We start from the raw sequence: 24,713 nt of genomic DNA, 5'->3' as shown, positions 1-24,713 counted from the left end.
CCTGCAGTCTCTATTCTTCCACGTTTATATGTTTTGCACATATTCCAATCCAGCGTCAAACTGGTGTCCGGGCCGATGACCACGGTCGTGAATCCACCTGGACTGTAGATTACATCCTTTGAGTGGGAGTCAGTCGATGGCCTGCGGGACTCAACACTTCATCCATTCTCTCTGCGACAGTAGAATCGTTCCCATATTATCACTCGCCTGCCGCCGAGGAATCTCTCTCTGATGGTATCGACCCGTTTTGTGCAGCGGTTGTGGTCGTCAGCGGTTGTGTAGTTTCACACTGCGCTGCCAACTTGGCAATAATAACCGGCTTGTTTGTCAAGGGAAATGTGTTGTTTTGTTGTTGTTGTGGTAGTATTCTGTGTTGTGTTAAATGATGCTATGTGATTGCACTAATAGTACTAAAACATGTGAGTCTATTTCAAGCTGTGGAGGTTAAACCCACTTCTCTGCACTGATTCACTCATTTCTTAAATCCCCACTGATGCGTATCAAAGGAGGGCGATATGGCTTAAATATATCACGGTATCTAAAGACAATTGGAAGGTATTTGACGTTTATGGTACTATCTATGTCTGACCCGGTAAAACAACACATTTCACTGCACCCTTCAGCGGCGTACGTGACAAAACGCTCGATTCGTTTTCTTATCTTCAACTCTGGACGTCACCGTGGACGTACTCGGCTTTCGGGCGATTCATTTGAATTCCTGTTTTCAGCACAACGTTGCCAAATGCCCTTTTATGGTCAGAATCCAGTTATGTTAAATGAGCGATTACGTCTCTTTAATGGTCTCGTCTCCTTCTGAGCTGTTGTCCACCGGTCCACCGTTTGTGGTACTACGTAGCGCTAGCCGCCTTTTAGCCACGCCACGTGCTAGCGGTCTAATCTGTTTAATAAAACGTGGAAGAAGCAACAAACAAATACATTTATAAAAAGGAATTGGTAACTCGTTCTCATTCTGAGAAAATAAGCATCTTTCCTACCCAGGTAGACGACTAGATTTCAACATCGGGAACAAAAGTCAACAGGCTACTTTCAAACGGTGTCTGTCCCTACCCTGTCGATCAGAGACAGCGAGTCGAGGTAGGAGCCCACGCGTTTGACGAGGCCGTGGACCTCCTTGGCTGCTGAGGTCCCTGTGGGGACGTTACTGACAATCAGAAGACGTTCCTTCAACGTTGGATCCTGTTGACAGACAGAGGGTTATAAAGGGGTTATTAACAGGTTATAACGGGGTAATCCACAGGTTATAACGGGGTAATCAACAGGTTATAAAGGGGTTATCAACAGGTTATAAAGGGGTTATCAACAGGTTATAACGGGTTTATCAACAGGTTACAACAGGGTTTATCAACAGGTTATAAAGAGTTTATCAACAGGTTATAAAGGGTTTATCAACAGGTTATAAAGGGGTTATTAACAGGTTATAAAGGGGTTATTAACAGGTTATAAAGGGGTTATTAACAGGTTATAAAGGGGTTATTAACAGGTTATAAAGGGGTTATTAACAGGTTATAACGGGGTAATCAACAGGTTATAAAGGGTTTATCAACAGGTTATAAAGGGGTAATCAACAGGTTATAAAGTGTTTATCAACAGGTTATAAAGGGTTTATCAAAAGGTTATAAAGGGGTTATTAACAGGTTATAAAGGGGTTATCAACACAAGGTATAAGAAATAGGGCACGGGGGGGGTGTGGTATATGGCCAATATACCACGGCTAAGGGCTGTTCTTAAATCTCAATACACCACAAACCCACTGAGGTGCCTTAATGCTTTTCTAATCTGGATACCAACGTAATTACAGCCGTATAAATAACTGGTTTGGGGGACACAACAACGTAACCTTTCTAGTTAAATCTATGAACTTACCGTAGGGGTGAGGCCATTCAGAGTTGTGAACACACCCTCCTGCAATAGAAAGAACAGACACCTATGTTGACTGGACTGTGTGTGTGTTACCTGGGTGTGTGTGTGTATATCTGTTACCTGGGTGTGTGTGTGTGTGTGTGTGTGTGTATATCTGTTACCTGGGTGTGTGTGTGTGTGTGTGTGTGTGTGTGTGTGTCTGTTACCTGGGTGTGTGTGTGTGTGTGTGTGTATATATGTGTGTGTGTGTGTATATATATGTGTGTATATATATGTGTGTGTGTGTGTGTGTGTGTGTTGGTGTTACCTGGGTGTGTGTGTGTGTGTGTGTGTGTGTGTGTCTGTTACCTGTGTGTGTGTCTGTTACCTGTGTGTGTGTGTGTGTCTGTTAGTTACCTGTGTGTGTGTGTGTGTGTGTGTGTGTGTGTGTGTGTGTGTGTGTGTGTGTGTGTGTGTGTGTGTGTGTGTGTGTGTGTCTGTTACCTGGGTGTGTGTGTGTGTGTGTGTCTGTTACCTGGGTGTGTGTGTGTGTGTCTGTTACCTGGGTGTGTGTGTGTGTGTGTCTGTTACCTGGGTGTGTGTGTGTGTGTGTGTGTGTGTGTGTGTGTGTGTGTGTGTGTGTGTGTGTGTGTGTGTGTGTGTGTGTGTGTGTGTGTGTGTGTGTTACCTGGTGAAGGTTTGTATCAGGGCGGGTCAACGTGAAGGTGAGGGGACAGTCTAGTAGTTTAGGAGGAGACATTGTGTAGTTCGTCAACATGGCAAAGCTCTTCTGCACTCTCTCCATACGGACTATGGCCTGTTGGGTCAAATACACTCATTATCACGACAACAACAATACCCACGTTATGGTACTGCATCAACAACAACAAACACCCACGTTATAGTACTGCATCAACAACAACAAACACCCACGTTATAGTACTGCATCAACAACAACAAACACCCACGTTATAGTACTGCATCAACATCAACAAACACCCACGTTATAGTACTGCATCAACAACAACAAACACCCACGTTATAGTACTGCATCAACAACAACAAACACCCACGTTATAGTACTGCATCAACATCAACAAACACCCACGTTATAGTACTGCATCAACAACAACAAACACCCACGTTATAGTACTGCATCAACATCAACAAACACCCACGTTATAGTACTGCATCAACAACAACAAACACCCACGTTATGGTACTGCATCAACAACAACAAACACACACGTTATAGTACTGCATCAACAACAACAAACACCCACGTTATAGTACTGCATCAACAACAACAAACACCCACGTTATGGTACTGCATCAACAACAACAAACACCCACGTTATGGTACTGCATCAACAACAACAAACACCCACGTTATGGTACTGCATCAACAACAACAAACACCCACGTTATGGTACTGCATCAACAACAACAAACACCCACGTTATGGTACTGCATCAACAACAACAAACACCCACGTTATGGTACTGCATCAACAACAACAAACACCCACGTTATGGTACTGCATCAACAACAACAAACACCCACGTTATAGTACTGCATCAACAACAACAAACACCCACGTTATAGTACTGCATCAACAACAACAAACACCCACGTTATGGTACTGCATCAACAACAACAAACACCCACGTTATAGTACTGCATCAACAACAACAAAAATAAGTATTACTGCATTCAGAGTTGGTGTTAAATCATCCACAGAGAGAGACAGAGAGAGAGACAGAGAGAGACAGAGACAGAGAGACAGAGACACAGAGACAGACACGCAGGGACACACAGGGACACACAGGGACAGCCATAGAGAGACAGACAGACAGAGACACAGACAGAGACACAGAGAGAGAGACACAGACGGAGAGAGAGAGAGAGACACACCAACCTACCCATCTCTGGCTGGGCAGAATAAAACAGTTGTCGAGTCCAGGTTTATATCCGTAAGGCTTCACCAGAGCCAGAACATCTTCCTCTGTATACCCAGCTTCTGGTAAACCATCAATCTTCACAAACCTATCATTCGCAATGTCAGGCTAAACACGGAAAAGCAGAGAGGGAGAAAGACAGATTAGTTTGTTTCTGACCCCATAGACCCGGGTTGAGGGTCACCTACAACATGATTCATGTTTAACATCTGTTTTTAACGTCGTGAAGTTGAAGACATATTTCCAAACTGCTGCCACAATGACGTTGTTACTCATTCTAATTACACTGACAAATATGACTTTATTTAAGGCCAGACTGAAAACATACGACACATTTCAAATAGAGATCTGTCCCGGGGCGTGACCTAAACATCTCCTCGGCCCAGCTCCAGTGACTTGGCATATTGCCTCGCTGAACAAGCCCTGACAAAGGCTGCTGGGACTTTGGCATGTTTACCCCTCCTACCTGCTCGCTACAAGTCCTCTAGAGATCTGGAGCTCACAGACAAATCCCTAGAGAGAAACCCAAAACGTACCTGCTGAGGACCGAGGGGACGTTTCCCCTTGGACTTGGTAGTAGATCCACACACCTTGGGTGTGTTCTTGCTACCGGCGGTTTGCGGTTTAGTTGCGGTCGTTGAAGACTTGGTAGATGTTTTAGTTGACTTGGTGGTGCTGGTCTGGTACTTGGCTGCTGTCGCTTTCCTGAGGGAGGGGAAGAGAGAGAGAGAGAGGGAGGGGAAGAGAGAGAGAGGGAGGGGGGAGGGGAAGAGAGAGAGAGAGGGAGGGGAAGGGAGAGAGGGAGGGAAGGGAAGAGGGAGAGAGGAAAGGGAAGGGAAGAGAGAGAGGGAGGGAGTGGAAGAGAGAGGGAGGGAGGGAAGGAGTGGAAGAGATAGAGAGAGAGAGGGAAGAGATAGAGAGGGAGAGAAGAGATAGAGAGGGAGGGAAGAGATAGAGAGGGAGGGGAGAGAGAGGGAGGGGGGAAGAGATAGAGAGGGAGGGAAGAGATAGAGAGGGAGGGGAGAGAGAGGGAGGGGGGAAGAGAGAGAGAGGGAGGGGAGAGAGAGAAGAGATAGAGAGGGAGGGGAGAGAGAGAAGAGATAGAGAGGGAGGGGAGAGAGAGAAAGGGGGAAGAGATAGGGGAGAGAGATAGAGGGAGGGGAGAGAGAGAATAGATAGAGAAGGAGGGGAGAGAGAGAGAAAGGGGGAAGAGAGAGAGCGAGAGAGAGGAAAGAGAGAGAGAGGGAGGGGAAGAGAGAGAGCGAGAGAGAGGAAAGAGAGAGAGAGGGGAGAGAGAGAGGGGGAGAGAGAGAGGGGAAGAGAGACAGGGGAGATTTGTATTGTTGTCCCTTAATAAATAAAATGTTGAAAAGCGTTGACACCAAACATGTTAAGGAAGGTGCTGACTTATGAGATTATACACTTAACAGAAAACTAAAATACATTGTATTTTATACCCATTTAATGAGTGAATGAATATATAGAGCCGGCTAATGATCTCACATCGAATATATAGAGTTAACTAATGATATCATACTGGATATATAGAGTTAATGATATCATACTGAATATATAGAGTTAATGATATCATACTGAATATATAGAGTTAATGATATCACACTGAATATATATAGTTAATGATATCATACCGAATATAGAGAGTTAATGATATCATACTGAATATATAGAGTTAATGATATCATACCGAATATAGAGTTAATGATATCATACCGAATATAGAGAGTTAATGATATCATACCGAATATAGAGAGTTAATGATATCATACTGAATATATAGAGTTAATGATATCATACTGAATATATAGAGTTAATGATATCATACTGAATATATAGAGTTAACTAATGATATCACACTGAATATATAGAGTTAATGATATCACACCGAATATATAGAGTTAATGATATCACACTGAATATATAGAGTTAATGATATCACACTGAATATATAGAGTTAATGATATCACACTGAATATATAGAGTTAATGATATCATACTGAATATATAGAGTTAATGATATCATACTGAATATATAGAGTTAATGATATCATACTGAATATATAGAGTTAATGATATCACACTGAATATACAGAGTTAACTAATGATATCATACTGAATAGACAGAGTTAACTAATGATATCATACTGAATATACAGAGTTAACTAATGATATCACACTGAATATACAGAGTTAACTAATGATATCACACTGAATATACAGAGTTAACTAATGATATCATACTGAATATACAGAGTTAACTAATGATATCACACTGAATATATAGAGTTAACTAATGATATCATACTGAATATATAGAGTTAATGATATCACACTGAATATATAGAGTTAATGATATCACACTGAATATATAGAGTTAACTAATGATATCATACTGAATCTATAGAGTTAATGATATCATACTGAATATATAGAGTTAATGATATCATACTGAATATATAGAGTTAATGATATCATACTGAATATATAGAGTTAATGATATCATACTGAATATATAGAGTTAATGATATCACACTGAATATATAGAGTTAACTAATGATATCATACTGAATATACAGAGTTAACTAATGATATCATACTGAATATACAGAGTTAACTAATGATATCATACTGAATATATAGAGTTAACTAATGATATCATACTGAATATATAGAGTTAATGATATCATACTGAATATATAGAGTTAACTAATGATATCATACTGAATATATAGAGTTAATGATATCATACTGAATATATAGAATTAACTAATTCGGTAAAGAAATGAGTTGCTCCACGGTTGTTACTTGTCAGCAGTAGACTTCTTGGCCTGGTTCAGTCCCTTTGAGTCAGCAGTAGACTTCTTGGCCTGGTTCAGTCCCTTTGAGTCAGCAGTAGACTGCTTGGCCTGGTTCAGTCCCTTTGAGTCAGCAGTAGACTGCTTGGCCTGGTTCAGTCCCTTTGAGGCCCTCAACAGTCTCTCTTTCTCCGTCTGTATGGTAACGGCCTGGCCTCTGATGGTCAGGGTCTTACAGCTAGCCAGCATTCTGGCATCATCCTCTTTCTCAAACAATACTGACGCCTACAGACAGAGAGAGGGGGGTGGAGAGAGAGAGAGGGGGGAATGGAGAGAGAGAAAGAGGGGAATGGAGAGAGAGAGAGGGGGGAATGGAGAGAGAGAGAGGGGGGGGAGAGAGAGGGGGGGGGTGGAGAGAGAGAGGGGGGGTGTAGAGAGAGAGAGGGGGGAATGGAGAGAGAGAGAGAGGGGGGTGGAGAGAGAGAGAGGGGGGGTGGAGAGAGAGGGGGGGTGGAGAGAGAGGGGGGGTGGAGAGAGAGGGGGGGTGGAGAGAGAGGGGGGTGGAGAGAGAGGGGGGGGTGGAGAGAGAGAGAGGGGGGGTATGGAGAGAGAGAGAGAGAGAGAGAGAGGAATGGAGAGAGAGAGAGAGGGGAGAGATGGAGAGAGGGGGGAATGGAGAGAGAGAGAGGGGAATGGAGAGAGAGAGAGAGGGGAATGGAGAGAGAGAGAGGGGTGGAGAGAGAGAGAGGGAGGGGTGGAGAGAGAGAGAGGGAGGGGTGGAGAGAGAGAGAGGGGGGGGTGAGAGAAAGAGAGGGGGTGGAGAGAGAGAGAGAGGGGGGTGGAGAGAGAGAGAGTTTATTAGACAATTTAAAAAAAACAGATGGAATGGTTTGAGGTACTCTACATTGAAATAGAGACAGAGGTAAAACAGATGGAATGGTTTGAGGTACTCTACATTGAAATAGAGACAATTAGAGGTAAAACAGGTGGAATGGTTTGAGGTACTCTACATTGAAATAGAGACAATTAGAGGTAAAACAGATGGAATGGTTTGAGGTACTCTACATTGAAATAGAGACAGAGGTAAAACAGATGGAATGGTTTGAGGTACTCTACATTGAAATAGAGACAATTAGAGATAAAACAGATGGAATGGTTTGAGGTACTCTACATTGAAATAGAGACAGAGGTAAAACAGATGGAATGGTTTGAGGTACTCTACATTGAAATAGAGACAATTAGAGATAAAACAGATGGAATGGTTTGAGGTACTCTACATTGAAATAGAGACAGAGGTAAAACAGATGGAATGGTTTGAGGTACTCTACATTGAAATAGAGACAACAAGGATGGGTAATGTACCTGCTGTATGGACTTGAGCAGGATGACGTTGTCGATCTTTCCGAAGGCTTCTACGGCCTTGACCACCTCATCATGAGATGTGTGTTGAGGGATATTTATCAGTCTTAACAGAGCAGAGGTCCCTGGACCTCCCTTCTTCTTAGTCTGGAGAAAACAGGAAGAGAGAGAGAGATGGTTGGACAGTATCGTGAATGAATGGCAGCTGCGTGCGGATCCAGCGGGTCAGGCAGGTCTCGGGTCACCTCCCCCCCCCCGGTCACCTCTCCCCCCCGGTCACCTCTCCCCCCCGGGTCACCTCTCCCCCCCGGGTCACCTCTCCCCCCCGGGTAAATCTCACATGGAGGGAACTATTTCAGGATCCGTGCAACATATTTCAGGAGTTCTGAAGGGTCCCGTCCCGATGGTTTCTCTTCAGGAAAGACTGTTCTAGTAGAAAAGCTGGTTCAGAAGAGCCGACACTCATGTTTCCAGGATCCGTTTTTTCTGACGGCTCTCTGGGAAAAGGTATGAATTCTTTCCATTTACGCAGGTGCAGACATTCATACTGGAGTGAAATCTGGCCGGGTAGCAACCCCCGCCCGCCCGGTAGTAACCCCGCCCGCCCGCCTCACAGGTAGTAACCCCGTCCGCCCGCCCGCCAGGTAGTAACCCCTCCCGCCAGGTAGTAACCCCGCCCCCCCGCCAGGTAGTAACCCCGCCCGCCCGCCAGGTAGTAACCCCGCCCGCCCGCCAGGTAGTAACCCCGCCCGCCCGCCTGCCAGGTAGTGACCCCGCCCGCCTGCCAGGTAGTAACCCCGCCCGCCCGCCAGGTAGTAACCCAGCCCGCCCGCCCGCCAGGTAGTAACCCCGCCCGCCAGGTAGTAACCCCGCCCGCCAGGTAGTAACTGGCCCTTTATGGCTCGAGGCAGTGAACGTAGCAGATCAGAGCCTTGTAGGACATCAACCCAATGACAACATCATCATCACCTCTCTACTCTCCCTGCTCCTGTTCTTAACAGATTTATTTACACATCTGGAGGACAAAATACACACCTTGGAAGAAGTGGAGCTGGACAATTTGGAGGGAGAGGAGGATTTCCTGGTTGACGACCTTCCAGATCCTAGCTTGCTTCCCGACTTGGACGTTCCCGTTTCAGTTTTCCGAGAGGCACCTCCCTTGGAGGAGGAAGAGGAGCCGGCTCCCTTCTTCTTGGCGAGCTCTGCCAGGAGCGCGGGGGCCAGGGACTGCATCATCACTTCTAGACTGGTGTTCTCAGTCAGGGAGAGGCCAGCTGGAAATACAAAAGGATGGTTTAGAGAGAGGCCAGCTGGAAGGGGAGGGGGAGACATGGGTTACAGAGAGACCAGCTGGAAGAGGAAGGGGAGACATGGGTTAGGGTGTGTGAGCGACAGAGGGACAGATAAATGCAAGAACTAGTCTACTTTCTCCAATGGTCTTTCCTTGATTCCTCACATGTTCCTTCTCAAACCTAATTGGAGGAGAAAAGCAGAGGTTCCTCCCCTTGGACCTACTGCTCCAATGCACGTAGAGAAGGTGAGAGGAGGCGAGGAATCAAGGCCATGGGCATTCATTGGCCTTTCCACACTGCATTGTTCATCACCCCGAGCGACCGTTCGGGCTAAGACTGGCCGTGTTTTCACACAAGCAGGGCTAACTGAAACCAACGGTCACTTTCCTACCGTATAGTATTCAAATTAGGTGACAATTTGGGATGTGACAAATGGGCCATTTTTCTTAACGTTTAAAACTTTTTAGGGATAGGGGGCAGCATTTTCACTTTTGGATGAAAAGCGTGCCAAGAGTGAACTGCCTCCTACTCAGTCCCAGATGCTAATATATGCATATTATTATTAGTATTGGATAGAAAACACTCTGAAGTTTCTAAAACTGTTTGGATGATGTCTGTGAGTATAACAGAACTCATATGGCAGGCAAAAACCTGAGAAAAAATCCAAACAGGAAGTGGGAAATCTGAGGTTTGTAGTTTTTTTTAACTAACCCCTATCGAATTCACAGTGGGATATGGGTTATGTTGCACTTCCTAAGGCTTCCACTAGATGTCAACCGTCTTTAGAATGTGGTTTCAGGCTGCTGATGTGAAAGGGGGCCGGATGGGGTCTGCCTACAGCCTCGTTCTCAGTCACGCGCTTTCACTTGAGAGGTAGCTCTCGTTCCATTGCTTTTCTACAGACAATGGAATTCTCCGGTTGGAACATTATTGAACTTTTTATGTTAAAAACATCCTAAAGATTGATTCTATACTAAGTTTGACAAATTTCTTCGACCTGTAATATAACTTTTTGAACGTTTCGTCCGAATGGACCAGATCGCGCTTTTGGATTTGTTTACCGAACGCCCTAACAAAAGAAGCTATTGGACATAAATGGACATAAATGATGGACTTCCATCGAACAAAACAAGCATTTATTGTGGAACTGCGATTCCTGGGAGTGCATTCTGATGAAGATCATCAAAGGTAAGTGAATATTTATAATGCTATTTATGAATAATGTTGAATAATAACATGGCGGATATTTCTCTGGCTGGTTTGGGCTCTGAGCGCCGTTCTCAGATTAAAGCTTTTTCCGTAAATCTGACACAGCGGTTGCATTAAGGAGAAGTGTATCTAATGTTTCATGTATAATAGCTGTATTTTCACAGTATTTCTGTGAATTCATGTGGCTCTCTGCAATATCACTGCATGTTTTGGAACTACTGAATCTAACACGCCAATGTAAACTCAGATTTTTGGATATAAATATGAACTTTACCGAGCAAAACATACATGTATTGTGTAACATGAAGTCCTATGAGTGTCATCTGATGAAGATCATCAAAGGTTAGTGATTCATTTTATCTCTATTTCTGCTTTTTGTGACTCCTCTCTTTGGCGGGAAAAATGGCTGGGTTTTTCTGTGACTTGGTGGTGACCTAACATAATCGTTTGTGGAGCTTGTTTCTTTAAAATGGTGCCTAATACTTGTATGTTGATTTGTATTTGGCGCCTTGCAATATAATTGGCTGTTGGCGAAGGGTTCCGCTAGCGGAACGGGGTCCTAGACAGGTTAACTTCTCTAGGATAGGGGGCAGCATTTTCACTTTTGGATAAATAGCGTGCCCAATTTGAACTTCCTTCTACTCATCCCCAGAATATAAGATATGCATATTATTAGTAGATTTGGATAGAAAACACTCTGAAGTTTCTAAAACTGTTTGAATCATGTCTGTGAGCATAACAGAACGTAAGTAGCAGGCAAAACTCAGAGGACAAACAATTCAGATTTTCTTTTCTTTTTTAGGTCACTGTCTGTTCAATGAGATTTCATTGGGATACTAGATTTCTAATCAACCTGTTTGCAGTTCCTACCGCTTCCACTGATGTCACCAGTCTTTGGAAATTGGTTGAGGTTATTCCTTTGTGTAATGAAGAAGTACGGCCATCTTGAACGAGTGTCACTTGAAGTGTACTTTTTGAGAGAGGCGCATGACTCGGAAAGTAGCGTCAGTTTGTTTTCTACTCTTATTGAACACAGATAGTCCCGTCTATAATTTGATCGATTATTAACGTTTAAAAATACCTACAGTTGTATTACAAAAGTAGTTTGAAATGTTTTGGCAAAGTTTACATGTAAGTTTTGAGATATTATGTAGTGACGTTGCGCAAATTGGAAGCTGTTTTTTTTCTGGATCAAACGCGCCAAATCAATGAATATTTTGTATATATATGGACGGAATTAATTGAACAAAAGGACCATTTTGTGATGTTTATGGGACATATTGGAGTGCCAACAAAAGAAGCTCGTCAAAGGTAAGGCATGATTTATATTTTATTTCTGTGTTTTGTTTTGCGCCTGCAGGGTTGAAATATGCTACACTCTCTTTGTTTACTGTTGCGCTATCATCAGATAATAGCATCTTATGCTTTCGCCGAAAAGCCTTTTTGAAATCTGACATGTTGGCTGGATTCACAACAAGTGTATCTTTAATTATATGTAAAACATGTATCTTTCATCAAAGTTTATGATGAGTATTTCTGTTATTTGACGTGGCTCTCTAATTACTCCGGATATTTTGGAGGCATTTCTGAACATGGCGCCAATGTAAACCGAGATTTGTGGATATAAATATGCACATTATCAAACAAAACTTAAATGTATTGTGTAACATGATGTCATATGAGTGTCATCTGATGAAGATGTTCAAAGGTTAGTGATTCATTTTATCTCTATTTCTGCTTTTTGTTTCTACTATATTTTGCTGGGAAAATGGCTGTGTTTTTCTGTGGCTATGTACTGGGCTAACATAATTGTTTGGTGTGTTTTCCCCGTAAATCCTTTTTGAAATCAGACATGTTGACTGGATTCACAACATGTGTAGCTTTAATTTGGTGTCTTTCATGTGTGATTTCATGAAAGATTGGTTTTTATAGTAATATATTTGAATTTGGCGCGCTACCGTCCCACATATCCCAGAGACGTTAAACTCTGAGACTATCGATCCCGACAGAGAAGTTAAACACCGTCCTTGTACTACCATTACTTTACCTCAAATACACCTTGTAAAGTCTACATTTCCTTCTCATTTAACTTCTCGAAGTGTCATACGGGACTTCACTGCTGTCGTTTGCCTTTTCTCTGCCACTTTTTTTTTTACAACTGTTTACGAAGACGTAGTGGTGGTGAGTCGACTCCAAAAGAATCGATTCCCTTTGCACGTCGACTCCCATGTCTGAGTGTCAAGATTCGATTCTGCAAAGAAAATCGACTCCCTTAAAGATACAGTATTTTTGGAACGAGGAGACTGATTAGTTTCCGTACTTCAGAGAACGCAAACATCTTTCACAGCGAGGGATTGAGAGAGAGAGGGGCACAGTATAGGCAGGTCCGCACCCAGTCAGAACCGTGTGTGTGTGTGTGTGTGTCTCACCAGATGACTCCAGTGTGTGTGTGTGTGTGTGTGTGTGTCTCACCAGATGACTCCAGTGTGTGTGTGTGTGTGTGTGTGTCTCACCAGATGACTCCAGTAGTTTCTTGGCCAGTCTCTCAGCACTGTTAGACTTCGGCAGGCTGCTCCTCCTCGTTCTCTCCCGCTCATGGCTCCTAGAGCGCGACCTGGATGAAGGAAGAGGAATATTCATATTAACTCATTTAAAAAAGAGGAATATTCATGCATATTAATTAGTTTAATTAGTTTAATTAGTAACCCGAGAAAAAAAACAACCAGGAAGTGAGAAATCTGAGGTTGTTAAATTTTCAACTCAGCTCATATTGAAGATACAGTGGGATATTGGTAATGTTGCACTTCCTAAGGCTTCCACTAGATGTCAACAGTCGTTAGAACTTTGTCTGATGCCTCTACCGTTTAGTGGGGCCGAAGGAGAGAGGAATTAGTCAGGTCTGCCATGACCTGAACATGCTCTGACCATGCGCGTTCACGTGAGAGCGAGCTCTGTTCCATCGCAATTCTGAAGACACAGGAATACTCCGGTTGGAACATTATCGAAGAATTATGTTAAAAACATCTTAAAGATTGATTCAATACTTCGTTTGTCATGTTTTTACGGACTGTAATATAACTTTTTTAACTTTTCGGCCGTACTTTCCGGCTGGACCTGCCCGCGCGTCGTGAGTTTGGAAAGTGTACTGAACGCTAGAACAACTCGGAGGAATTTGGACATAAAAATTGACATTATCGAACAAAACAAACATGTATTGTGGAACTGGGATTCCTGGGAGTGCATTCTGATGAAGATCATCAAAGGTAAGTGAATGTTTATATTGTTACTTCTGACTTCTGTTGACTGCATAATATAGCAGCTATATTTGTGTCTTGATTGGGCTCTGAGCGCCGACTCAGATTACTGCATGGGTTGCTTTCGCCGTAAAGCTTTTTTGAAATCTGACACAGCGGTTGCATTAAGGAGAAGTGCATCTAAAATTCCATGCATAACAGTTGTATCTTTTATCAATGTTTATTATGAGTATTCCTGTAAATTGATGTGGCTCTCTGCAAAATCAAAGGATGTTTTATGACTTTTGAACGTAAGGTGCCAATGTAAAAACTCAGATTTTTGGATATAAATATGAACTTTACCGAACAAAACATACATGTATTGTGTAACATGAAGTCCTATGAGTGTCATCTGATGAAGATCATCAAAGGTTAGTGATAAATTTTCTCTATTTCTGCTTTTTGTGAATCCTCTCTTTGGCTGGAAAAATGGCTTTGTTTTTCTGTAATTTGGCTCTGACCTAACATAATCGTTTGGTTTGCTTTCGTCGTAAAGCTTTTTTTGAAATCGGACACTGTGGCTGGATTTACAATAAGTGTATCTTTAAAATGGTGTAAAATACATGTATGTTTGAGGAATTTTAATTATGGGATTTCTGTTGTTTTGAATTTGGCGCCCTGCACTTTCACTGGCTGTTGAAGAGGTGGGACGCTAACGTATCACGTACCCTAGAGAGGTTAACTCATTTAAAAGACGAATATTCATACATATTAACTAATTTAAGAGGAATATTCATACATATTAACTCATTTAAAATAATATTCATACACATTAATGCATTTAAAAGAGGAATATTCATGCATATTAACTCATTTAAAAGTCTGTTATCTTACCTCCGGGATGAAGGCTGAGGTCGACGTTCCTGATCCCGGTGGGAAGACGACGAGGCCGGAGGGTCACGTTCTCTCTCCCTGCCCCGAAGTGAACCCGGAGACCGGGAACGGGAACGGCGTGTGGTGGTGTTGCGTCGACGTTCGCGGAATAGTTCGCGGGATCGTTCCCTGGATCGAGTTCGGCGAGTAGAGGAGGAAAGGGTGTGGTAAGAAGAGCGGCGGGGAGAAGGAGAGCGAGACCAGGACGGAGAACGGGAGGCGGAGAGTGTTGTCCGGCGGCGCTTGGAGGACAAACGGCTGCATTCATTTCTACTAGAAGGGCTGGAGAGGGAGGGAGAAATATGGGGGAGGAAAGGGGAGAGAGAGGGGGAGGAAAGGGGTGAGGAAAGGGGAGAGAGGGGGGGGGTGGGAGAAAGGAGACAGAGAGGGGGGAGGAAAGGGGAGAGAGAGGGGGAGGAAAGGGGAGAGAGACGGGGAGGAAATGGGAGAGAGACGGGGAGGAAATGGGAGAGAGACGGGGAGGAAAGGGGAGAGAGACAGGGAGGAAAGGGGAGAGAGACGGGGAGGAAAGGGGAGAGAGACGGGGAGGAAAGGGGTGAGGAAAGGGGAGAGAGACGGTGAGGAAAGGGGAGAGAGAGGGGGAGGAAAGGGGAGAGAGAGGGGGAGGAAATGGGAGAAAGTAGACAGAGAGGGGGAGGAAATGGGAGAAAGTAGACAGAGAGGGGGAGGAAAGGGGAGAAAGGGGGGAGGAAAGGGGAGAGAGAGGGGGAGGAAAGGGGAGAGACACGGGGAGGAAAGGAGAGAGAGAGGGGAGGAAAGGGGAGAGAGAGGGGGAGGAGGGAGACAGAGAGGGGGAAGAAATGGGAGAGAGAGGGGGAGGAGGGAGACAGAAGGAGGATGAGAGAACGAAGAGAAGGTGGTCAGACTGATGAAGTTATTCTGGTTGGTAACGTAAAGGATGAAAAAAGGGGAGTGTTTACATACTTCCACCAGATGCTAAGACTCAACTTGCTAAACTGAACCCAGTACAGGTAGGGGACTCACCTTGATATATCGACAGTTTCCCCTTTCCAGTCGGGATACCTGTAAGGAGGAAAGGGTACAGGTGATCAGAACTAGCTGCAACGTGATGTCATCAGCGGAGGTAGATTTCAATTCGTATTTCCGCGATTTTCCTCGCATCCAAATCTCCGCTCATTATTCTCAACTGTATTGGAAAAGACATCAAGGCCCTCCCCACTCAGACTTATTCCTCCAGTGGGTTTTTAGAGGAGATGAGGGGAGAGGATACAAGGGGAGGGGGGGGGGACTAACTGAGAAATGAGAGAAGTGATATATAAAAAGAGGGGAGAGGATACAAGGGATTGGGTGGGGGGGGGGGGGGACTAACTGAGAAATGAGAGAAGTGATATATAAAAAGAGGGGAGAGGATACAAGGGATTGAGGGGGGAGGGACTAACTGAGAAATGAGAGAAGTGATATATAAAAAGAGGGGAGAGGATACAAGGGATTGAGGGGGGGGGGGATACAAGGGATTGAGGGGGGGGGGGGGTACAAGGGATTGAGGGGGGGGGGGGTAACGAGAGGGATTGAGGGGGGGGGGATACAAGGGATTGAGGGGGGGGGGATACAAGGGATTGAGGGGGGGGGGTACAAGGGATTGAGGGGGGGGGGGGGGTACAAGGGATTGAGGGGGGGGGGATACAAGGGATTGAGGGGGGGGGGGGATAAAAGGGATTGAGGGGGGGGGGGATACAAGGGATTGAGGGGGGGGGGGGGGGTACAAGGGATTGAGGGGGGGGGGGTACAAGGGATTGAGGGGGGGGGGGTACAAGGGATTGAGGGGGGGGGGGGGTACAAGGGATTGAGGGGGGGGGGTACAAGGGATTGAGGGGGGGGGGGATACAAGGGATTGAGGGGGGGGGGGTACAAGGGATTGAGGGGGGGGGGTACAAGGGATTGAGGGGGGGGGGGATACAAGGGATTGAGGGGGGGGGGGGGGTACAAGGGATTGAGGGGGGGGGGGGGTACAAGGGATTGAGGGGGGGGGGGGTACAAGGGATTGAGGGGGGGGGGGGTACAAGGGATTGAGGGGGGGGGGGTACAAGGGATTGAGGGGGGGGGGATACAAGGGATTGAGGGGGGGGGGGGGTACAAGGGATTGAGGGGGGGGGGGGGTACAAGGGATTGAGGGGGGGGGGGTACAAGGGATTGAGGGGGGGGGGGGGTACAAGGGATTGAGGGGGGGGGGGGTACAAGGGATTGAGGGGGGGGGGGGGGTACAAGGGATTGAGGGGGGGGGGGACTAACTGATAAAAGGGAGAGGTGAGTAAAACATATAAAAAGAGAGAGAAGCCTCACGATTTCCTGAGTAGACGGCAGTTCTCAACGTGGAGGCCGGAGTTTTGATGCTCGATCCAGTCCTGTTGATCAAAACAGCACAGAGACAATCAGTCTGGGTCATCATCCTCCTCCTCCTCATCATCCAAACCTCTCTACATCATCACCAATTTCCCCCAAACTCCTCTAAATCAAGCACTTTCAATACATTTATTTTTTCTTTTTCACCAGAGTCCAATTTCTTTCTGCTTTCATAGCAGGAGTTGATTTATACAATGTTGGAAAAATAACATAGTAAAAATAGGCTCTCTGTTCTACCAAGAAAAAAAGATTATAGGCAAAAGTCTGATGCTGAAAGAAAAACAATAGCAGCATCTGGAATCTTCTGGAATCTTCTCTGGAATGGATTCTCTCCTCAGTCTCTCGGCAGCCATCTTCTTCCCAAAAAATAACTTACTTCCCAAAGTAACTAAATCAATTGTTTATAATAATTAAAAACGCAGTTAGTAGTGTGTTGTGTCATTGGTTTACAAACAAGGGTATAATACAATGATACAGGGGTTTGAGTTTAAAAAATGTAAGTGGCGTAAATAGTCCATTAATTGACAACGGTCAATGTCTAGAGATAGAGCCTAAACTCGTTTCTGTACAGCACTTTGTGACATCAGCTGACGTAAGAACGTCTTTATAAATACATTTCATTGATTGGTTGTTGTTCTCTGGCAGCGTCTCATCTTGTCGTTGGTTGTATCGTCTTCGAGCACTCCTCTTCCTCAAGGCAAATCACGGTCATCGAAAGTCACAAATAAAACTGCATTTTATAACGGAATGTCTTAAAAATGGCCGCTACAAACAAATAAAATGACAATATTTCAAGGTTTAAAAAAAATAAAATAAACATCTAAAAATTAAAAAATATCTCATGACACAATTTTCAATAACGAGAATAGAATAGAATTCGTTCAGGATTCCAGGATTCGATGTCTTCATATTCCCAGAGGAGAAAATATTTTTTTTTAACTAAAAAAAGGGTTTTCTTTGTTTTATTAAATTATTTTCATCCGCACAGCTTGACTGAAGTGTTTTAATAAACAAAAATAATTCAACAAGCAAAGTCTTGATTTTCAACATGAGGTTCAAAAATATATATATATATTTTTTAAAGGCACACAATCAGTATGGAGAAGATCAGAACTGGGTTCAAATACTATTTGAGATTTCAAATACTTTATATGTACTTGATTGAACTCCTGAAACAAACGTCTGGAGTTGTTTCCTGAAGGGCTAAAACACCGGGTCTATTATCCGGGACGGAAACAGACATGGGATACCAGGTAGAAACAAACCTAAATAGTATTTTGGCCTTCCAGGATAGAAAATCAAACAGTATTTAGAACCCAGGTCAAGACCGGTATGGCAACAAAAAAAACTCACCTTTAGATGGGCACATTCTATGTTACAGAGAGAACAGGTATGAGGAAAGATTCTGGGAGAAGCAGCGGAGTAATCACTCATCATGGTCGGAGTCGGTAACCTCTTCGGCATCATCATCATCATCGGGGGAGGTAGGTTCCTCTGCTGGAGCAAGGAAGGCATCGGACCAATCCGGGGCGGAGGAACAGTCACCGGAACATGACCAGGAGGTGGTATCGACGGGTTCATGATGGGGAATAAGGAAGGCCACATGGGGGGTGTCGAGGGAGGAGGAACCAACGAGTCTCTGACCATGTCATATTTTGACGTCTCCTTCGTGAGCGGATTGCGCGCGCCGTAATTATCGGGTTGACCATTATCGCCATCATCATAACTGTCGTAGTTAGTGGCACTATAATGTTCGTAATCGATCACTTTGCTCAGTCCTCCACCACCGCGGTCGGACCCTGGGCCAGGTCCACCGCCTACCTTGAGCCGACGGTCCACACCCATAGTTCTATTGGCCTTACGGATGCGGATGTCTCTGAGGATGAAGGGCAGGTTGTCTGGGGTCAGTTGATCGTCTGGGTAGTGGCTGAGGAGCTCCAGGTCTTCGTTGGACAAGCCGAAACTCGCCAGGATGCTGCTGGCGGACTTGGACGTGTACCGGGCTGGATGACAGGCTGCGGACGATGCGCTCATGGGAGTCTCGGAACCCCTTGAGGTGGACCCCAGCACTCCCGCACCTCCAAACCCAGAGGTTTGGCTTTGGTACTGAGGACGGGCGGAGGAGAAGTGTTTGGAGGAAGCAGACTGGGTCAGGTAGCCAGACCAGGAGTCCATGGAACCTTGCTGGTCTCTGGAGGTCCGGCCAGGGGTGTAACCGCCCAGCCCTCCCCCAGACGAGAGCTCGTCCATGGGGTCGCGACTTAGGCGAAGGTCTTGGGCGTCCAGGGAGACCTGCGCGTTCTTATTCTGCTGCATCAACTGGCTGAGCAGCCTCACCTCCTCTCTGGCCCCGCGGATGTGGTGGTCTATGGAGGTCTCCAACTCCGGGGTCATCCCGGTCGATCTCTGCCCCAGGTCATACCCCATCTGCTGGGACACCATCGAGGACATCATGCCTCCCTGGCCGGAGGAACCACCACCACCACCACCAGACCCCAGACCAAGGCGGGATTGTGTGAGTCCGTACTGCCCCATCTGGGCGGCAGTTCTCTTGGCCTGTGAAGAGTACTGATCCCCCAAGGGGTTATATTGGGGACGGGACATGTTATTGACGGTAGCTGCTGCTTTGAGAAGGTTGATGAGGGGGGCGAGAGGAGGTGGATGGGGGTGAGTGGCGGCAGAAGTGGCGGTTGCAGCGGTAACGAGCTGGGCCAGCTGCAGGGAGGCTCTGCGGGGGCGGGATCCCAACTCCCAGCCCTCCAATCGGATTCAGCGGGCCGGAAAGGAGAGCAGCGCAACGATCCAATAGCAACGCAAAGCTGAAAGAGTTGGAGAGGAGAAACACACAGGAGGGTTACTGGCTGGTCTTCTCTCTGGCTCGCCCTGGGACAGGGCTATGGACAGTAGTAATCAAACTGGAAAGCAGACTGGATTTCTGCCATTGATCGGTTTGGTCAGTTTCCAGTCTATTTCACACTGAAACACTTTTCAAATCAGTTCTGCGTCAAACTGTTCTAGAACAGCTTCTAGAACATCATCGGGGTTCTGTTGGTTGGGTCAGAGCAGAAGAAGATGGTTCCTGCATCTTCACTGGAGGACAGAAAAACAGCAAGCAAACAGGGAACAGGCAGGAGGGGGAGAAGTAGTCATCGTGAAAACATACAACCTTATTTTTTTATTTTTTATTCTTATTTTTTTTCTCCCCAATTTTCGTGGTATCCAATCGCTAGTAATTACTATCTTGTCTCATCGCTACAACTCCCGTACGGGCTCGGGAGAGACGAAGGTCGAAAGTCATGCGTCCTCCGAAGCACAACCCAACCAAGCCGCACTGCTTCTTAACACAGCGCGCCTCCAACCCGGAAGCCAGCCGCACCAATGTGTCGGAGGAAACACCGTGCACCCGCCCCCCTCGGTTAGCGCGCACTGCGCCCGGCCCGCCACAGGAGTCGCTGGAGCGCGATGAGACAAGGATATCCCTACCGGCCAAACCCTCCCTAACCCGGACGACGCTAAGCCAATTGTGCGTCGCCCCACGGACCTCCCGGTCGCGGCCGGCTGCGACAGAGCCTGGGCGCGAACCCAGACTCTGGTGGCGCAGCATAGCACTGCGATGCAGTGCTCTAGACCACTGCGCCACCCGGGAGGCCATACAACCTTATTTTACAAACTCCATGCACTGCTTTAGTGAAATTTACAAGATTGCAAGCAGCTTTTTTTCTTAACAAAAAGGTTTACAGTCATACTTTTAAGATAATAGACCGCTAAGGCAAATAGTTTATTCAGGAATGAAACGGGGCTTACTGGTTAAGTTAAAGAGCTAAAGATCAGATTTAGTAGGGTTAAGTGTAAGCTATTGATTATCGAATGAAGATGGAATCAAAATTTGAAAGGTGATGTGGATGCTTAATCAATAAACGGTGTCAGGGTTAGTTGTAACGGAGCTCCCCAAGACAACGGTCTGAAAGGTGTTATAACCAAACAGAACACTGCACCTGAGAGTCAACTAAACCAATCCATGTCTCTAAACCAGACCAATACACTTTCCCACAATATTGACGAGATTATATTCTTAAACAACGTATTTATTTTATCCAACTCGTTAAAGTCACGGTGCAAAGCTTTGAGACGTGAAAGCTGAACTTCAAAACCTGCTTCATAAAAAAACTGTTTTGAGAAAAGGGAACCCATCACCACCAGCTGCAGAGAAAGATAGTGGGTAAAATAGGTGCAAGGAGAAAACGTACCCGAGCCTGAATTTTAAGCAGTTTACTACTGTGGTTGGGCTTAGTATATATAAATCATGTATCTTTGCATCAGGATCTTCTATACTGATAGGAAAGCTGTAGAGTTTTCACGTGTGATTAAAAAACACAGAGATGAACTGATGTTAAGAGCTGACCACGTGGCAGGACCACAAACTACTGCATTTGACGATACAAAAACAAGTCCAATACTTGCATAACAATGTAAAAAAAGGTACAATTAAGATATTTTTTTTGTAGTTACACAATAATGTCAATACATTATTCTATTACGTTGCAGTGATCCTGAGTGGAACAAGGCCTATAAGACCTGATGGAAAACCTAAATATTTTCAGCAGCAAACATTTTATTATTATCATTATTAAGCAATGAAACCAACAACTTCTATAACAGCAACGTATTAAAATGGTGGAAAATACATTCCGTCAAACTTCCAATGAAACGCAGTCTCTTAAATAGCCGCCTTTTAATAGCTGGGTGAGAGCACACATTTCAAACACCTGGTCGAAATGGATTGTTTGCGAGGTTACCATGGGGACGGGGACTAACATTGAATTGTCTACTAAATAGAAAACAGCAACAAAAAATAAAAACGTGTATCATTTGATAACGCCACGTGGTTCTTAGGGGGGAAAAAACAGCGGTTGGACTTGGTCGTCCTTGCCGACAGATGATGCAGTGTCCGAGTAAAGACCCGGAAACCTCACGTTAAATTTCATTCAACAAATTAGCATTTGGATCGGGAAAGTTTCCTCATGCGACTTCTAGAATGTTGAAACTTGCTTCACCGGTTGTCCACGCGGTTGATCCACTTTTCTTTTCTGCAGGTAGGAATGTCAAGTTTTCAAGACGCTGATACAGGAAATCCATAATTGCATCAACCTTTTCAAAGCGCTGGTTAGTGGATTCATATTTCTATCCCCCGAAGGACGCGGCAGAATCACGTCAACACGTGCACGAGACACATGCATAGTAGCCGAGCTGGTGCACGTGTTGACGTGGTTCCTCCGCGTCCTTCGGGGGATAGAAATATGAATCCACTAAACAGCACCTTGAAAAGGTTGATGCAATTATGGATTTCCCGTGGGTACACGGTCTCATTCCTACCTGCAAAAAGGACCAACCGCACAGACAACCGGTAAAGTAAATTAAAACATTTTATTCAGAATTATGGCTTGTAGAGGTCGTGTGAGGTAACTTTCCTGATACAAAACGCTCATTTACGCCCGATGTTGAATTCAATCCATTTCATGTCGGGGGGGGGGTTCCAGGCTAGCCTGAGCAGTGTCCTCATTTGCCCTAAACGGCATCTGCTCGTTCATTGGTCATGTGCACTTCCACAAGATGCAAGAAGCTAGCCACCGAGCCTGGTGGCTGACTAGCTGGTGTTACAACTCACAAATCAGAGCGGATATCAATCCAAATGCATAAATAATCAGAAAACTCTGCCATTTGTAAACTATTAGCTAGCTAACAGAAATGTAGTAGCTAGTGCTAGCAGTGCCACGCTTTTTACAGGCTGCAAAATATTAGCGAGGTGCAAACAATCAGGTGCACACTACAGCCAGCCCCCCATCCAAAGGGAAGTTTTGTAATGCATATTAAAATCATACAGATTCCCCAGAAAACCAGAAGATTGGTTTTTGGCTAGGCTGTGATAAGGGTGATTACTGGGATCCCGAGAGGCGCAGAAGTCTAAGGCACTGAATCTCAGAGCTTGAGGCGTCACTACAGACCCCGGTTCGATCCTGGGCTGTATCACAACCTGGCTGTGATTGGGAGTCCCATGAAGTTAGATCTGAATTAATGTCTTGGAAGACCACATCATGATAAATGTGTAACATTTCAACATAACAGATCCAAATGTAATAGCATAACCTGATCACCCAAAGACTGTCGTTTCAAATGGGATCAAATTAGTCATTGTGGTCGGAACAAGCTAGAGATCCTATTGGCGCATTCTAGAACATTTGCATATTTCCGTTAGGGAACGCCTACTCTGAGGTGCAATAACTCAACTCACATTAACACTCAAAACAATAAAACATTTAAACCTTTGACAAAAGGTTAAAAAAAAAAACGTCTACAAAACTTAGTCTGTTCGGAACATAAATAAAACTGTGTTGAGATGAAATGTTTCATCGATGACAACATCTGCAGAATATCGGCTAAAATCCATCTCCTCCCATCTTCTCCCACTGCCGGGTCACTGGGCTTTTTCTAACAAAAGAAAACCAGCCCCGTCGCGGACCAGGATCTCTTGCTCCCAGACAGACTAATCAACTTCTTTGCTCGCTTTGAGGACAATACAGTGCCACTGACACGGCCCGCTACCAAAACCTGCGGGCTCTCCTTCACTGCAGCCGAGGTGAGTAAAACATTTAAACGTGTTAACCCTTGCAAGGCTGCAGGCCCAGACGGCATTCCCAGCCGCGTCCTCAGAGCATGCGCAGACCAGCTGGCTGGTGTGTTTACGGACATATTCAATCAATCCTTATCCCAGTCTGCTGTTCCCACATGCTTCAAGAGGGCCACCATTGTTCCTTTTCCCAAGAAAGCTACGGTAACTGAGCTAAACGACTACCGCCCCGTAGCACTCACTTCCATCATCATGAAGTGCTTTGAGAGACTAGTCAAGGACCATATCACCTCCACCCTACCTGACACCCTAGACCCACTCCAATTTGTTTACCGACCCAATAGGTCCACAGACGACGCAATCGCAACCACACTGCACACTGCCCTAACCCATCTGGACAAGAGGAATACCTATGTGAGAATGCTGTTCATCGACTACAGCTCAGCATTTAACACCATAGTACCCTCCAAACTCGTCATCAAGCTCGAGACCCTGGGTCTCGACCCCGCCCTGTGCAACTGGGTACTGGACTTCCTGACGGGCCGCCCCCAGGTGGTGAGGGTAGGTAACAACATCTCCACCCCGCTGATACTCAACACTGGGGCCCCACAAGGGTGCGTTCTGAGCCCTCTCCTGTACTCCCTGTTCACCCACGACTGCGTGGCCATGCACGCCTCCAACTCAATCATCAAGTTTGCGGACGACACTACAGTGGTAGGCTTGATTACCAACAACGACGAGACGGCCTACAGGGAGGAGGTGAGGGCCCTCGGAGTGTGGTGTCAGGAAAATAACCTCACACTCAACGTCAACAAAACAAAGGAGATGATTGTGGACTTCAGGAAACAGCAGAGGGAGCACCCCCCTATCCACATCGACGGGACAGTAGTGGAGAGGGTAGTAAGTTTTAAGTTCCTCGGTGTACACATCACGGACAAACTGAATTGGTCCACCCACACAGACAGCGTTGTGAAGAAGGCGCAGCAGCGCCTCTTCAACCTCAGGAGGCTGAAGAAATTTGGCTTGTCACCAAAAGCACTCACAAACTT

General features: G+C 45.5%; 1 protein-coding gene across 4 annotated transcripts in view; it reads right to left on the bottom strand.

Annotated features, from left to right (window-relative positions):
* The window catches only part of LOC139561709 (zinc finger protein 638-like), a 46,374-nt gene that overhangs the window by 20,206 nt on the left and 1,455 nt on the right, over positions 1–24,713 (bottom strand). The window contains exons 2-14 of one of the 4 annotated variants that reach the window (XM_071378965.1): positions 18,393–19,858; positions 16,980–17,041; positions 15,663–15,701; positions 14,619–14,939; positions 13,005–13,105; positions 9,026–9,264; positions 7,994–8,137; positions 6,642–6,916; positions 4,355–4,523; positions 3,783–3,926; positions 2,549–2,677; positions 1,885–1,923; positions 1,069–1,197 (exon numbers count right to left, since the gene is read on the bottom strand). In XM_071378965.1, the coding sequence (XP_071235066.1) occupies positions 1,069–1,197; positions 1,885–1,923; positions 2,549–2,677; positions 3,783–3,926; positions 4,355–4,523; positions 6,642–6,916; positions 7,994–8,137; positions 9,026–9,264; positions 13,005–13,105; positions 14,619–14,939; positions 15,663–15,701; positions 16,980–17,041; positions 18,393–19,643 (3,042 nt within the window). In that variant the 5' untranslated portion in view covers positions 19,644–19,858. Of the gene's footprint in view, positions 1–1,068; positions 1,198–1,884; positions 1,924–2,548; positions 2,678–3,782; positions 3,927–4,354; positions 4,524–6,641; positions 6,917–7,993; positions 8,138–9,025; positions 9,265–13,004; positions 13,106–14,618; positions 14,940–15,662; positions 15,702–16,979; positions 17,042–18,392; positions 22,218–24,713 lie in introns of those variants that run through there. The other 3 variants (XM_071378964.1, XM_071378966.1, XM_071378967.1) reach the window with 3 other exon arrangements.

Source organism: Salvelinus alpinus, chromosome 31 (genome assembly GCF_045679555.1).
Source record: "Salvelinus alpinus chromosome 31, SLU_Salpinus.1, whole genome shotgun sequence".
NCBI classification, from domain to species: Eukaryota; Metazoa; Chordata; class Actinopteri; order Salmoniformes; family Salmonidae; genus Salvelinus; species Salvelinus alpinus.
This window is presented reverse-complemented; position numbering and strand designations above follow the sequence as displayed.